Genomic DNA, 12,898 nt, shown 5'->3' with positions numbered 1-12,898 from the left:
ACAAACTTGTCTTTCCTGAGCAGTGAAAGGTTACGATAGAAGTCCAGGCCATGCTGCAGGCATGCAGGGGACCACAGATCCAGTCATGAGAAGCACAATCACTCTGTGTTCTTACAGGAAGAGAAAATACAGTGCGCAGAAGAGATGGAGCATTTCAGCAGTGTGTGTTGCCACAGTAAGAGATGGACTAAGTTCTGAATAGGACAGTCCTACCCCAGGAAGTATCCAACTTGCTTTATCTGGGTTAATGGGTGAGTAGAGCCTGACCCAGGTGATAGTGGCAGTTCTACTGGCAACAAGTCACGGGGCTGTCTGTAATGCTAGGCTTACATTTGCCAGATAAATAGAGCCAAGTCTGGTTTGGCTAAGTCACAATCACACTGCTTCATGTAATGCAATACTTCTCATATATGGGGCTTAGCACCATGATAAAGTAAGTGCTTCATCTGGGTGTTCCCTAATTCATGACTGCTTGCTCAGGATTTTGGAGAAGGAGACAAACAACGTCTGCTCCCAGCTGACTGATTCCTACCTCATTACTGTGTAGATGAAAGTGTTGGCTGAGGACTGAGACATGAGGAAACTCCAAGCAGAATGAGAGAAAGCAGACTTGTGGTTTTGTTGGTTTTAACATTTCAAAGGTAAAAAGCATCTGGAAGGTAAAAATGGCAGCAAAAACCAAACACAAATAGCAACTTGTGACATTCTAGGTTGTTTTTGTGCGTGGTGAAAAATGTGTAGAACACAAGGACACCAAAGGGATGAAAGTTACCAAATTCCAATTTGTTCTTGTTATAGGTAAATATATGCAGACATGGAAGCTGTTGAATTTGGAAGTGTTTTTAGTGATTTCTTTTCCTTTCTTTTTTTTGTTCCCCTTTCTTTCCCTCTTGCTAATACTTAAATCCCTCTTCTTTTTTCCCTTTTTTCCTTGTTTTCTTCTGGGCCTTAAGTTTCCTCCTGGAATAATACCATCATTTTCAAACTGCATCATTGGGCATGGAATGCTTGAAGGGAAAATCCCAACCCGCACTGTAGTGTTTTATTAGCGTTGCATGAGCTTGAGGGTAAAGGAGAGGTTCAGTCTGTAGCATCAGTGCATCTGTGTTTCATCACGTTTGTATGCTTTGGAGCCTTCAGGCACATGGAAATAGCAGCTGGCAGGAGCACAGCCGTGGCTGAGTGGATCTGATTACGCAGGGAAAGCCTATGGATCCCAGCTTGTGCTGCTTCAGAGCCTCTGTGCTGGCAGACTGTAGCTCGACAGGTCGTGCTCTCATCCTGGAAGGGACAGAGTAGCCTTCCTGCTGCGATCGTACTGTAACCAAACATCCTCAAGCGCTGACTTCGTACTCAAGCTGTTTCTCCTCAGAGACCTGTACCTGTAAGCTCCCAGTCGCCACTCCACGACCCCACCTGAGCCCCGAGCCCGCAGGCCACCATAGCGGCTTCCTCACGCCCCGCCCACGCGCTGCCAACCAATCACATCGCGCAAGCCGCCCAACCTCAGCCTATCGCCACCCGTTTCCCTTCCCGCCCCCGCCCCGCCCTCCCGGGGAGCGCCCCGCGTCCCCCTTCTCATACCCCTTTGCGTTGGGCCCGCCCCCTTCGCCGCCGGCAGCCAATGAGAGTGCGGGCGGCAAGCGCGGCTCTGGCAGGGTGTGTGAGGGGAGCGGCCGCGGTTCCCACTTGCTCTTCGTCGGTGCCGCCGCTCGCTCCTGCTCGGCCGGCTGTGGGACGCTGAGAGCCGGAGCCGGTGAGCGGCGGCACCGCCATTCTGTCAGCGGGCGGGTAGGCGGAGGCCCGGCGGGCGGCGGCGGGCCCCGGGGCGGCGCTGCGGGCGGACGCGGGGCCGCAGCTCTTCTCTCTTGAGCGGTGGGCTCCGCTGGCCGTGAGGAGTAGCTTGGGGGCGGCGGGGGGCGCGTCCGTCAGGTCGGGAAGGGCTGCGGGGATCCGCGCGACTCGAGAGCCGCAGTCCGACCTCGGCCGCTGGGATGTCGGCGCCCGGCGGCGGGCGGTGCGTGACCTACATGCGGCGTGTGCGCTTGGGGCCGGGACGTTCATTCGGCGCTTTTGGGACGCGGCTCCTCCCGTCCGCGCTTTGCTTCGGGGCGCCGAGCCGGGCGGCAGCGCCCGCTGAACTTGTTGCTAAAGGCACGCTGACGTTTTGCCGCATCTTCCATCTCTGCCTTCTCGCTCGAGTTCAGGCGGCAGGATCGACGCGAAACGCCGGTCTCGTTATTTATAGCCTGGCGGAACGCGGCTGTGCTGCTGCCGGCGGAACTGCCGCAGGGAGCGCCTTTCCTGGGGCGGCCCTTCCCTGCATCCCGCACGCTGCGCGGCGGCCGGTCCCAAAGCGGGACGCACTGTGCCGGGCGCGGCTCGCTTCCTCCTGCCGTGTTCTCGACCGGGGCGGCTCTGATGCCTTTCGTTCTAGGTTTCTCCCGCACTGTGTTTTCCTGCCTCTCTGACCTTCCCGACGCCCGGGTCGCGTCCTCTGCCTGAGGTGAACCATTAAATGAGGGTTAGGAATGCGCTTTCGCAGCGGTGCTTTTCCTATTGTGGCCGTACCGAATCTTTGGTGCTAATGAATCGTTACCGCTTTGTAACGCTGTGGGTGAGCGATGCGGACTGGGAAGCGTGGCATTGCGTGCTGGCACCGAGGTAGAGCTCTGGCACAGCTGTAGAAATAGCATCTCTGAGGGCTCTTTGGAGCTTGGGGGTGTTTGAGCTTTGGTTAGGGAGCAAGAAAGCCTTATTTTTAGAGGAAACCTTAACGCTGCGCAACCGAGGGGTCGTAACACTGCGAGCTGTACTGGAAACAGAACGTTATGCAGGCAAAGCACGTCGCTTTCTCCTGCTGCCTTTGAGATAGAGTCCGCTTCCTTCTCTTTAGTAACTTCTATCCGGCGCTGGCAGCGCTCGGGAGCCGCCCGGGGCGCGCTGGCGCGGCGCTGCGGCGGCGCGACCTTTCCCCTACTTCCCGACCGCGGTCACGTGGGCCGGCCTGGCTCGCGGGGGCGCGCCCGACCGGGGCCTGGCTCGCGGGGGCGCGCGCGCGGCTGAGCGGCTGGGCTGCGGGCGTCCCGGGACGGAGCTGGGATCGGGTTCCCCTGGGGTCGGGCCGCTCCTCCACGTGGCCGTGTCTGGAGGGTGAGGGGAGGGCCGGTGTGCCCTTGGCGGGGACGGGATGTTTGCTTTCCCTGCGTGCACACACTGTTGGAGAGCTGCAACTGGAGCATGACTGCGTGAGCAGTTTTGGAAAACCTTCTGCGAAGGTGACTCAAGTGGAAGCTTATGTTTAAAATAAAAGCCAAGTGCGTCTTTTTATATTTTGAAGCCGTTCCCTTTGTCCTGCACTGAGCTGTAATGCAGTCCCAAATTCCACCTGCTCAGAAAAACGGCATCTGTCTGACTAAAAAGCATTCCTCTCTTCCGTGTCTGGGTTAATGTTATTTGAATAATCGGTTCCAATATAAGTAAAATGTTCCATGCTCACTCATTCCACTCTTGGAATGATTATCGGGAGCAATTCATTCCGTTTGTCTTCAGTCACTGGATGTGGTGGTCAGCTTGTAGGACTTCAGAGGTGCTGGGAGGTGGATGGCTTCAGGTGCAGGGCTGCTGAAAGCGAAGACGTTACAGAAATATTTGCTGCCATCAGGAAGTTAAGCACAACTCTTTGCTGCGTGACCACAGAAGGTACTTAGTGCAAAGGGAGGGAGAAGTGGAAAAACACCTGCAGTAGTTTGAATGTCAGCAGGGACAGGGATGTGGTTGTCCCTCTCTACTCTGCTCTTGTGAGGCCCCATCTGGAGCCTGTGTCCAGGTCTGGAGCCCCCAGTACGAGAAAGACAGGGAGCTGTCGGAGGGGGTCCAGAGGAGAGCCAAAAAAAATTATCAGGGGACTGGAGCACCTCCCCTATGAAGACAGGCTGAGGGAGCTGGGCTTGTTCAGCCTGGAGAAAAGAAGGCTGCGGGGTGACCTCATTGCAACCTTTTAGTACTTAAAGGGAGCCTACAAACAGGAGGGGAATCAACTCTTTGAAAGGGTAGATAACAGCAGGACAAGGGGAAATAAGTTGAGGGAGGGAAGATTTAGGTTGGATGTCAGGGGGAAATTCTTTACTATGAGAGTGGTGAGGTGCTGGAACAGGCTGCCCAGAGAGGCTGTGGATGCCCTGTCCCTGGAGGTATTCAAGGCCAGATTGGATGGGGCCCTGGGCAGCCTGGTCTGGTATTAAATGGGGAGGTTGGTGGCCCTGCCTGTGGCAGGGGTTGGAGATTCATGGTCCTTGATGTCCCTTCAAACCGAGCCATTCTGTGAATGCCCGGATAATGTTTTTTATGGCAGCGTTTTTAAAAGAAATAAAATACTCAGAACCCAGAGGTTTGCTTTTGAGGGTGTGGGAGGCTTCTGCATAGTGCAGTAGCTGTGCAGCATTTTGCTTTTTTGTGTTTATCTCTTACTCGTCAAGATGACTGAGTTTTGAGAAGATGAGAAGAGGTGGCTTATTGAATGAAATGTGTACAATCTAATGTGTGTTGCAGTGAAGATCAGGATGATGCAAAAGGCTTAGCAGAAGTTCAGTATGTCCTACTGCTCATAGAAAAGAATGTAAATAGCAACAATTGTAAGAGTTTCAGTTTTGATTACAGCTGTGGAGCAGTTCAGTGTTGCTGTTGTATGTTTGTTCTTGGTGGAGTAACATCATGGAACCATCCAGTAGAGCAGCATGATATTCAGGAAGAGAAAAGAGGCTATATGATCCATACACAGCAGGGATTAAAATTCATTAATGTTAATCTAATAATGAACACCTCTGCTATAACTGGTCTTTTTGCTTGACTGTCCTCAATTTCTGCAGGTGGGAAGACAGCTGCTTATCTATCCATGTCTTTTCTCCTGGAGGCACTGGTGAAAGCAGCCTGTTCTGTGAACGTGTCTCCAAGAAATCTTGGTGGGATCAAGGTTGAGTTTAATGGGAGCTTAAAGCCTGCAGGATAGAACTTGCATTTGGATGTCTTAAACCGCACAATGAATCTGGCCTTTGGGTCTGGCCACTGGGATCACCTTGCTTGTTGCACAAGCCGACAGCCGCTAATTTCAGCCCTCAGAAATAGCTAAGAGGGGAGCAGGGTACTGGGTGAACTCTTATTCACCATCTTAGGCCTGCTAAATACAGCCAGATCAATCCAGTATATTCGTGCAGTGTAGTGGAAAACAGTTTCACACTACTCTTTGTGACAATGCTTTCCTTTGGCATAAATTTTACTTGAGGGCTTCCAGTTTGATCCAGTCCCTCACAGCCATTGAAAGCTCTGTGTGAATCAAAGCTCAAACTGTTTTTCTTGACTTTCTGTTTCAGAGCTACAGTGAACTGTTTGTCATTGCCATCGTTTAATGGCTATTAGCAGCTAACAGCATTGGGATGAGTCTGGCTCTGAGCGTGTTCTGACCTACTCAAGAACCCAGCTGCAGTGAGTCTGTGGGATAGAAGATCTCTGGGGGACAAGCAGATCACAAATTCTTTTTTGAGGAATACAGAGCTGTTCAGGTATGTTTGCATTTCATTCCTTGGTCTGTTTGTCTGTTTTCATATTGTCCTTCCACATGTGCCTCCCACCCCATTTTAGCCTTTGGGAAGGGGAGAAGGAAATTGGGCCAAAATTTCAAAGAAGCTGCGTTTGGAGGTTATCTATTCTACCCCCATAAGTGATGCTGGAAAATGCTGAGGATGGGACACAAGCTATAGCTTTGTCAGTGGGGGCAACGAGTTACTGCGCACTGCTTGGCTGTTCTGATCTCGAACTTGCTGCATGTGAGGTTTGTAGTAGGTCCCAGTGCTGCTGTACCTGTGCACATACATGCACTCAGTTCTCTCGGTGGGCTTGCAACACACCATTTGTTCATTCTTTAGGTGCAGAAAATCCTTTAAACATTGTAATTTCAATGGACTACAGCCCTCAGCCATAGGGGAGGATAAGAGGGATGGAAGCCAATGCTTATTGCTTATACAGCAATAATGACAACTAAAAAAATAACCCCTAAAATTTACATTAAAAAGTTCCTATCTCATCCAGTGCTTTGCTTAAGCCATCTCAATCATTGGATTGGCCCAGTAATCCTATTTTGGCAATCCTTTGAGAGATCTATCATGTAAATAATTGCATTCAGCTTTTGGGGAAACTTAAACTGGTTTTAACTCCCTTCAGTTACAGCTAGCCTGGCATGAGAGAACTTGTCAGGTTAGCATAGCATTCAGCCCATTATCATTTAATGGAAGTTTTAAAGGCGGGTGATTGTTTGGTTTCTGTTTTATTTCTGTACCACAGTTATTAGGTTCACCCGAGAAGACCTGCTGAATTTAACCCACGTGGTTGTTTATTGCACACACAAAAAAAAAACTTGGCTTTGCTCCTCTTGGATTTCTCTTAATGGTTTTGTGTCTGCAGTCCCATTGGAGTAGGGAAGTGAATTGCTGGTAAAACTTAAGCATGTAAAGTAGCCAGTGATAAGTGCAGCTCAAGCATGATTAGTTATTATTGAAGGTTTGTACATGAGCAAGCTATTCTGAGGTATAAATTCTTAACTGAATAACAGTGTTGGTTAATCTGTATAGTAAGTTCAGAAGTCAGCCACTTGCAAAATATCACGTGGTTTGTGAATAAGCTCTTTATTCTTCCTGAGGGATCTCGTTACCTTTTTGCAAAGCTCTAGAACTCTAAGATGGGCCGCAAGAAAGTGGTATTAGCTGGTAGAACATCCAGCAAACAAAAGCCTTTTTGGTCATGATTAAATGTTTGGGCTGCATATTTCACAGTGAGATATGAAGAGTATTGGAGATCAAAAAATTATTTTCCTTTGAGAGGCATAGCAACCTTTTTTGGGAAATTATACGCAAATAAAATTAGCCAACTTTCATCTTTGTATTTCTGTTAAATGGGATGCTTTAGTTTTAACTTCCTTCAACTGCTCATCAGTGGAGCACCAGATTCTTGTAAACTGCTTTAGGTGTCTTCTGGTTAGCTGCCTGCCTTACCCAAATCCTGTCTGATGTTAGGTTGTCAGGTAGTGGTGGGGAAGCACTCGTATAACGGCAGATGTGACTTTGACTGCATCGATGCTGGATACTGCTGACAGCATACGTTTCAGTGAATGAATCTTCTGCACCTATAGCAAACTCTCTGAAAAGACATTGCTGAAGTCACCCAGGTTTTGTTATTGGTAATACAGGGCCTCAAGTGGATAAGAAGGGTCACTGTTTTCCTTTCCAATGAATACACACATGACGTTAAGTTTCAAGGACTTTTTACTACTAGGAATTTGTGTTCTTTCCCACCATTTATATCACCAGCACTTAAGGTACAGCACTTAAGGTCAGCGCCAGAAAGCTGCCTGCTACCTTTAAACCAGCCAGCTCTCACTATAGCAGTATTTAAAATGCCTCCATCTGTCTATAAAGTTCGTACAAAAACATCTGTGTAAATTCTATTGTGGAATCCAACTTTCTGTCCTCCGGATTAATTGTACGCTTCTGTCAGTTGCAGAAAGCACTTCCTGAGTGCTTGACTGGTTCTACTTTGTCTTCTAAGACATGATGGTCTTTCAAAGCAATTGAATTGTTTGTGCATAGGATTTCTTCATCAGGCCTATTTTTTTAAATGAGATCTACTTTTAAAGATGTCTATGTTAACTTTCAGAAAGAGTCTCTGCTAGGTAGCCAGTTGAAACTCTACTTTTCAGAAAGCTTTTGTATTTGTGTACAGTGTAAGTGGCACTAATGGTGAATTGGGAATTTTGTTCTCCTGGGTTCAGGCCCTGCTGCAAATGAGATGCTACAGATGCTGACTGCTGGATGCTTTGTGTTGCACTCAGGCCATCCAGAGGAGTCTTTTTAAACATCATCAAGGGAGCTATGAACTTATCATGACTTGAGAACTTTGGATTTTTTTTACTATGTTAATTATTTTCTTCTGAAGTCAGCATTGAGCTGTTGACTTGATTGTTTTTATTCCATGCCTTTGAAGGTGTTCTTCCAGCTTTCACTTCATGTATTCTTCCCTGAAATGTTATGCTTGGTCCATAAATAGTACATACATGGACTATAAGAAGCAGTAAGATTAAACAAAAGGGAAATGTGCTGCCTGTAAGGTGCTCCGTGCAGTTTCTTGGGTTTTTTTCCTGTTCTGCTCTGTATGTAGTGCTTCTTTTCTTCTGGTTCTGTCCTCTTTGCACTCTCCCTCTGGGTGTTTACAGACATGGTAAGATCCCCCGAGCCTGCTCTTTTCCAGGCAATCCAGTCTCAGCTCTTTCAGCCTCTCCTCATAGGAGAGATGTTCCAAGTTCTTAATCTTCTCAACAGCTTTTCACTGAACTCTGGTTGCTTCATCTCCCTTGTACTGCAAAGCCCAGAACTGAAGGCGGTTCTCAGAACGGGACTTGAGCAGAGCTAGAGAGGGGCAGACTCACCTCCTCTGACTTCTTAGCAGTACTGCTCCTAATGCACCTCAGGGCTGTTAACCTTTGCTTGAAGGGCACCTTGCTGGCTGCTGTGCAACTTGCTTCTGGCTGGCTTTCCAGCCGGCCTCTGTGCTTAGACACCTCAGTGTTGGGAATTATCTTGCTTTTAGTTTAGTATCTGGTTATGATGTTTTAGCATTTGCATGTTGGTGATCTATCCTAAAACAACAAAATAGATAGCAAATGATTTTTTTTCCTTTTTTTAATGACCATTTCTTCCGAAAGCTGCATCAAGCTCATCTCCTGAAGGGAAGCTTAACTGTTTTTATTTCTTAGAAGAAATGTGTGCACCTGCGTGAGTTTATAAGCTTTTCAGGTGCTTTTAAGCTCTGGAACAGCTTGCAAGCACTGGAACATGTTGCCCAAGGAGGCTGTGGGTGCCCCATCCCTGGAGACATTCAAGGCCAGGCTGGATGTGGCTCTGGGCAGCCTGGTCTGGTGGCTGTCAACCCTGCACACAGCAGGGGATTGAAACTAGATAATCATTGTGGTGTCTTTTCCAACCTGGGCCATTCTGTGATTCTGAATCCAGCAGCATAATTTAGCTCTTAGCATGGAGATGTGTAATGCTTCAAGTCTGCCTGCCACCAGGGAGCAATCTGCGGTCAGGGTGTTGGAGATGTTTGTCTGAGAGCTCCAGCAACATTATATTTGGTGGGGTCCTATGTGGGGATGTTCTCAGAGAAACAATGTAGCAGTCATTGCTCTTCTCAGAAAATTCTCAACCATTGATTGTCAGAGTAGAAGAATTGGGGGGATTTGCTGTGTAAGCTGAGTTTGATTCCTGACAGACGTATGCTCACATAATGTACAAATAGATGTCAAAATATCATGAAGAAAGCTTCAAACTGAATTGTTGAGCTTGCTTGCAAGCAAGAGTCATAGAATTAAGTCTTTAACCCAGATTTTGGCAGTTCTGGGCCATGTGAATAAGAGATCTCTTCATTTTACCCTTCATTTGTGAATTTGCTTTGTTTGCAGGAAAAGGAGCAAAGGATGTAAAAACTACATTTAAATAGGAGACCCTCATCTCCTTCAGTGGCTACAGGACATGTAGGTTGTAATACGAACTGGACTCTTTGGTGTCTGCACCCTGAAATCATTGAGTCTATGGGCAGTAGAAGCTAAAAAGTTAAACATCATTATTGTAGCAACAGTAAAGGTGTAACAATAGCACAGTGAAGAGGCTTTGTGTGTAGCAGACAGCAATACAGATTTTCTGTCATAGCATTTTTGGCCGGTGAGGTCTATCAGGAGTTGAAGTGTGTTTTCCCAGCTGAAAAGCTTACTTCCAACCTACCAGCATTTTGTTTGTAACAAGAGGAAAATTGTGGCAAGCTTTGATTGGCTTAAGCTGAGGTATGAAGAGGAGGAAGGAGAAGCATTGGTGGCTGATACAGTGTGTTTGAATTGAACTGAAACCAGAAAAGAGCAAGGAGCAGGCAGCTTTCTCCTTTAACTCTGTTTGATTTTAGTAAGGAGCGAGGCGTGTTTTGAAGGTATGTTAATACTAGGAAAATAACACTCAAAGGATGAAAATAGCCACTCCAGGCTGATGGTGAACATGTGTTCCTTTCTCTCTTCTCCTTTCAGTAAGATCGGCCAAACTGCTTAGCTCTTGTTTATGGCTGGGAAAGGTTATTCTGCATTTGCTGACCGAAACGCCTGGAGTTACGGGAAGTTATTGTTTCAGTGTTAGCAAGCTGATGGATGTGGGCGCTGCCTTACTAACATTGGCAAGTCAAATTGAGAATCCAGCGCATGCTCCTTCGGCCGGTGCCCTTTTCCCTACTTTGTTAGCAAGCACGTGACAGTGGAGGAATGCAAAGGAGGGGAAGTGTTGGGCAGCTTATGATTGAATTGGCCTGTGTAGGCTAAAAGAAGTGTTCAAAGGAAGGAGCTCTAGGAAGTCTTTTTGCTGCTCAGCCATCATAATTCAATCAAACAGTAGTCTGAGATACTTGGTTTTTCTTCAGTAAAGGAAAAGGATATGAAGAGAGGCATGCTGTGTGATGCTTTAATATCTTTCAGGATCAAGCAGTGCAGTTCTCTAACTATCCTTGTCTTCTGTGCTTGGTTACTTGATTCAGGTTTCATTCTTGCTGGTTTAGTGTTCTTTCATTTGTACTTTGGCTATAGGGAATGTTTTCCTTATTGAAGCTTATTTAAATTTAGCCTGACCATTGAACTAAATTTAGTAAAATATGAGGCTGTTTATGATTAATGCTATTTATAATCTTTTCCTACCTTGGACAATACAAATGCACGTATTCAAGTGAAAGGGTTTCCAGAAATTCTTTCTCTTCAGAAACAGAGGGAGGATGATTATGAATTCTCAGGTTGAGGAGCCACAGGGGGCTTGAAGGGTAGTGGAAACCAGCTGACCTGCTGCTGATGCGTTGGCATCCCAGAATGTAAAATTCCAGGAGTGAACTGGAGAGTCAGTTGGCCTTTCTTGAGACAAATCGAGGAGCCTGTTTTTCCACTTAGAGCTATGGTTGGGTTTATTTTTGTTTTTTAAACTGTCTGAACAGCACTAGACTTATGATGAATTCTTTAATTGCTCTGTGTTTTTGCAAACCCTGTCGAGTCCAGGGTGTACCATGTATTAACTCCAGGGTGTACCATGTATTAACCACTGCCTGTCTCTGTTTTATTGCTCATGCAGTTTTGGTCTCAGTGTAGAGCTGATGGTGTGCAACTCACATGAACAAGTACACAGCTGACTTTGACTTCCTGATACTTGCCTTCAACAAGGCCATTATAAATAAGCAGTTGTTAGTGACTGAGTCATGGAGTACTACAAATTGCAGCTGTTACAAGGAGGGCATACAGTGCTTGTCTTGGAACTTGTGTTCAAAACCAGTTTTGTTTTTTTGCTGTCCTAATGAAACACTGTGCATGCATAGATGAAATTGCATTCTATCACAGTATCGTGAGCGTTAGCTTAGTTTGTGGAGGCCCAGAAACCTGATTCACCAAGATTTGAGCCTCTGCCTTCCCCAGCAGCGACTGATGGATTTGGGAGGTCTTTGGATTGCCATCAGCTCTTCTAGGAGCAGTTGTATTTGCAGAGGCTGATCATTGGAGGCTGACCTGGAGATAGGTACTTTTATAAATGTTGCACTACCCGTTGGTCAATTACCTTACTAGATGTTGTGCAACAGCATTTATCTTGTTCATCTCACCCTAATACTCTTTCTACATTGTGTATTTATTTCCTAGTCCTGTTAATACAGCATTCCCAGTGTTTACATTCCTTTACTGTATATTCATACACGAACCTTTGTATTTCTTCTCCCAAGTTCCAGGTGATTTTGGCATTGTAGAATATTTACAGCGAGGAAGAGTGAAGTCACAACAGACTACTTTTGAAGTGCTCTGCTAAACTGTACTTGTTAGCTCTAACAAGCGGTTTAGCAAGGGATGAAGGTCAACTGGAACTTAATTTTTAATTAAGAAGTCTAAACTTGAGATTTGCAAAAGTGCTACGCTTACAGAAAAACGTCAGTGCTGCCCTGGTCCAAATGGTGTTGATTATCGTAGAATTGTAGAGTCACCAAGGTTGGAAAAGACCTCCAAGATCATCCAGTCCAACCGTCCACCTATCACCAATAGCTCCCCACTAAACCATGTCCCTCAGTACAACATCTAAACGTTTCCTGAACACCCCCACAATGACTCCACCACCTCCCTGGGCAGCCCATTCCAATGCCTGACCACTCTGAGATGAAGTATTTCCTGAAGTCAAATCTGAATCTCCCCTGGAATTATTATGTTTTGCTTATGATTTTAGTACCTTTGTACAAAGTCTTAATTTTTTTTTTTTCTTTTTTTTTTTAACAGAACTCTCTCCAAAAATGGCAGAAGCTCATCAAGCAGTAGCATTTCAATTTACAGTAACTCCAGATGGGATTGACTTGCGAATGAGCCATGAGGCACTCAAACAAATTTACCTATCTGGTGTCCATTCATGGAAGAAAAAGTTCATCAGATTCAAGGTACTTAAAACCAGTCAAGCCTACCAAACTTAAGGTTCTCATATACATATAGAAGTTTTGTTTAAGCAGAACTTAATTTTTAGGCCTCTTTGGCATATGAAGTTCCTTACAGCAAATGACTTCTGTGAATTTTAGTTAATAAGGGGTAGTAAGGAAGCATCAGCGCTGGCTGATGCTGTGCTAAAAGTACAATGTCAAGACTGAAAGGATTCTTCTTTTTTATCTGTTCTATGGAATCAAGATGAAGCGGGTATTAGAAATTAATACCTTTATTTTATTCTCAACAGCTCATAGAATTAAATATTATCTATTTGCATAGATCAAAAATGTAATCATGACTTTCAAAATCATGTGGGTGCAGAGGTACAAAACT

At 46.2% G+C, this 12,898-nt stretch overlaps 1 protein-coding gene across 4 annotated transcripts in view; it reads left to right on the top strand.

Annotated features, from left to right (window-relative positions):
- Window positions 1-1,636: 1,636 nt before the first annotated feature.
- CPT1A (carnitine palmitoyltransferase 1A) overlaps window positions 1,637-12,898 on the top strand; it is a 36,743-nt gene continuing 25,481 nt past the window's right edge. The window contains exons 1-3 of one of the 4 annotated variants that reach the window (XM_048949706.1): window positions 1,637-1,659; window positions 5,370-5,558; window positions 12,371-12,525. In XM_048949706.1, the coding sequence (XP_048805663.1) occupies window positions 12,385-12,525 (141 nt within the window). In that variant the 5' untranslated portion in view covers window positions 1,637-1,659; window positions 5,370-5,558; window positions 12,371-12,384. Of the gene's footprint in view, window positions 1,757-2,043; window positions 2,507-5,369; window positions 5,559-12,370; window positions 12,526-12,898 lie in introns of those variants that run through there. The other 3 variants (XM_048949705.1, XM_048949704.1, XM_048949707.1) reach the window with 3 other exon arrangements.

The sequence above is a fragment of the Lagopus muta genome, chromosome 6 (assembly GCF_023343835.1).
Source record: "Lagopus muta isolate bLagMut1 chromosome 6, bLagMut1 primary, whole genome shotgun sequence".
NCBI lineage: Eukaryota > Metazoa > Chordata > Aves > Galliformes > Phasianidae > Lagopus > Lagopus muta.
The sequence above is the reverse complement of the archived record's forward strand: the minus strand, read 5'-3'. Positions and strand labels throughout refer to the sequence as shown.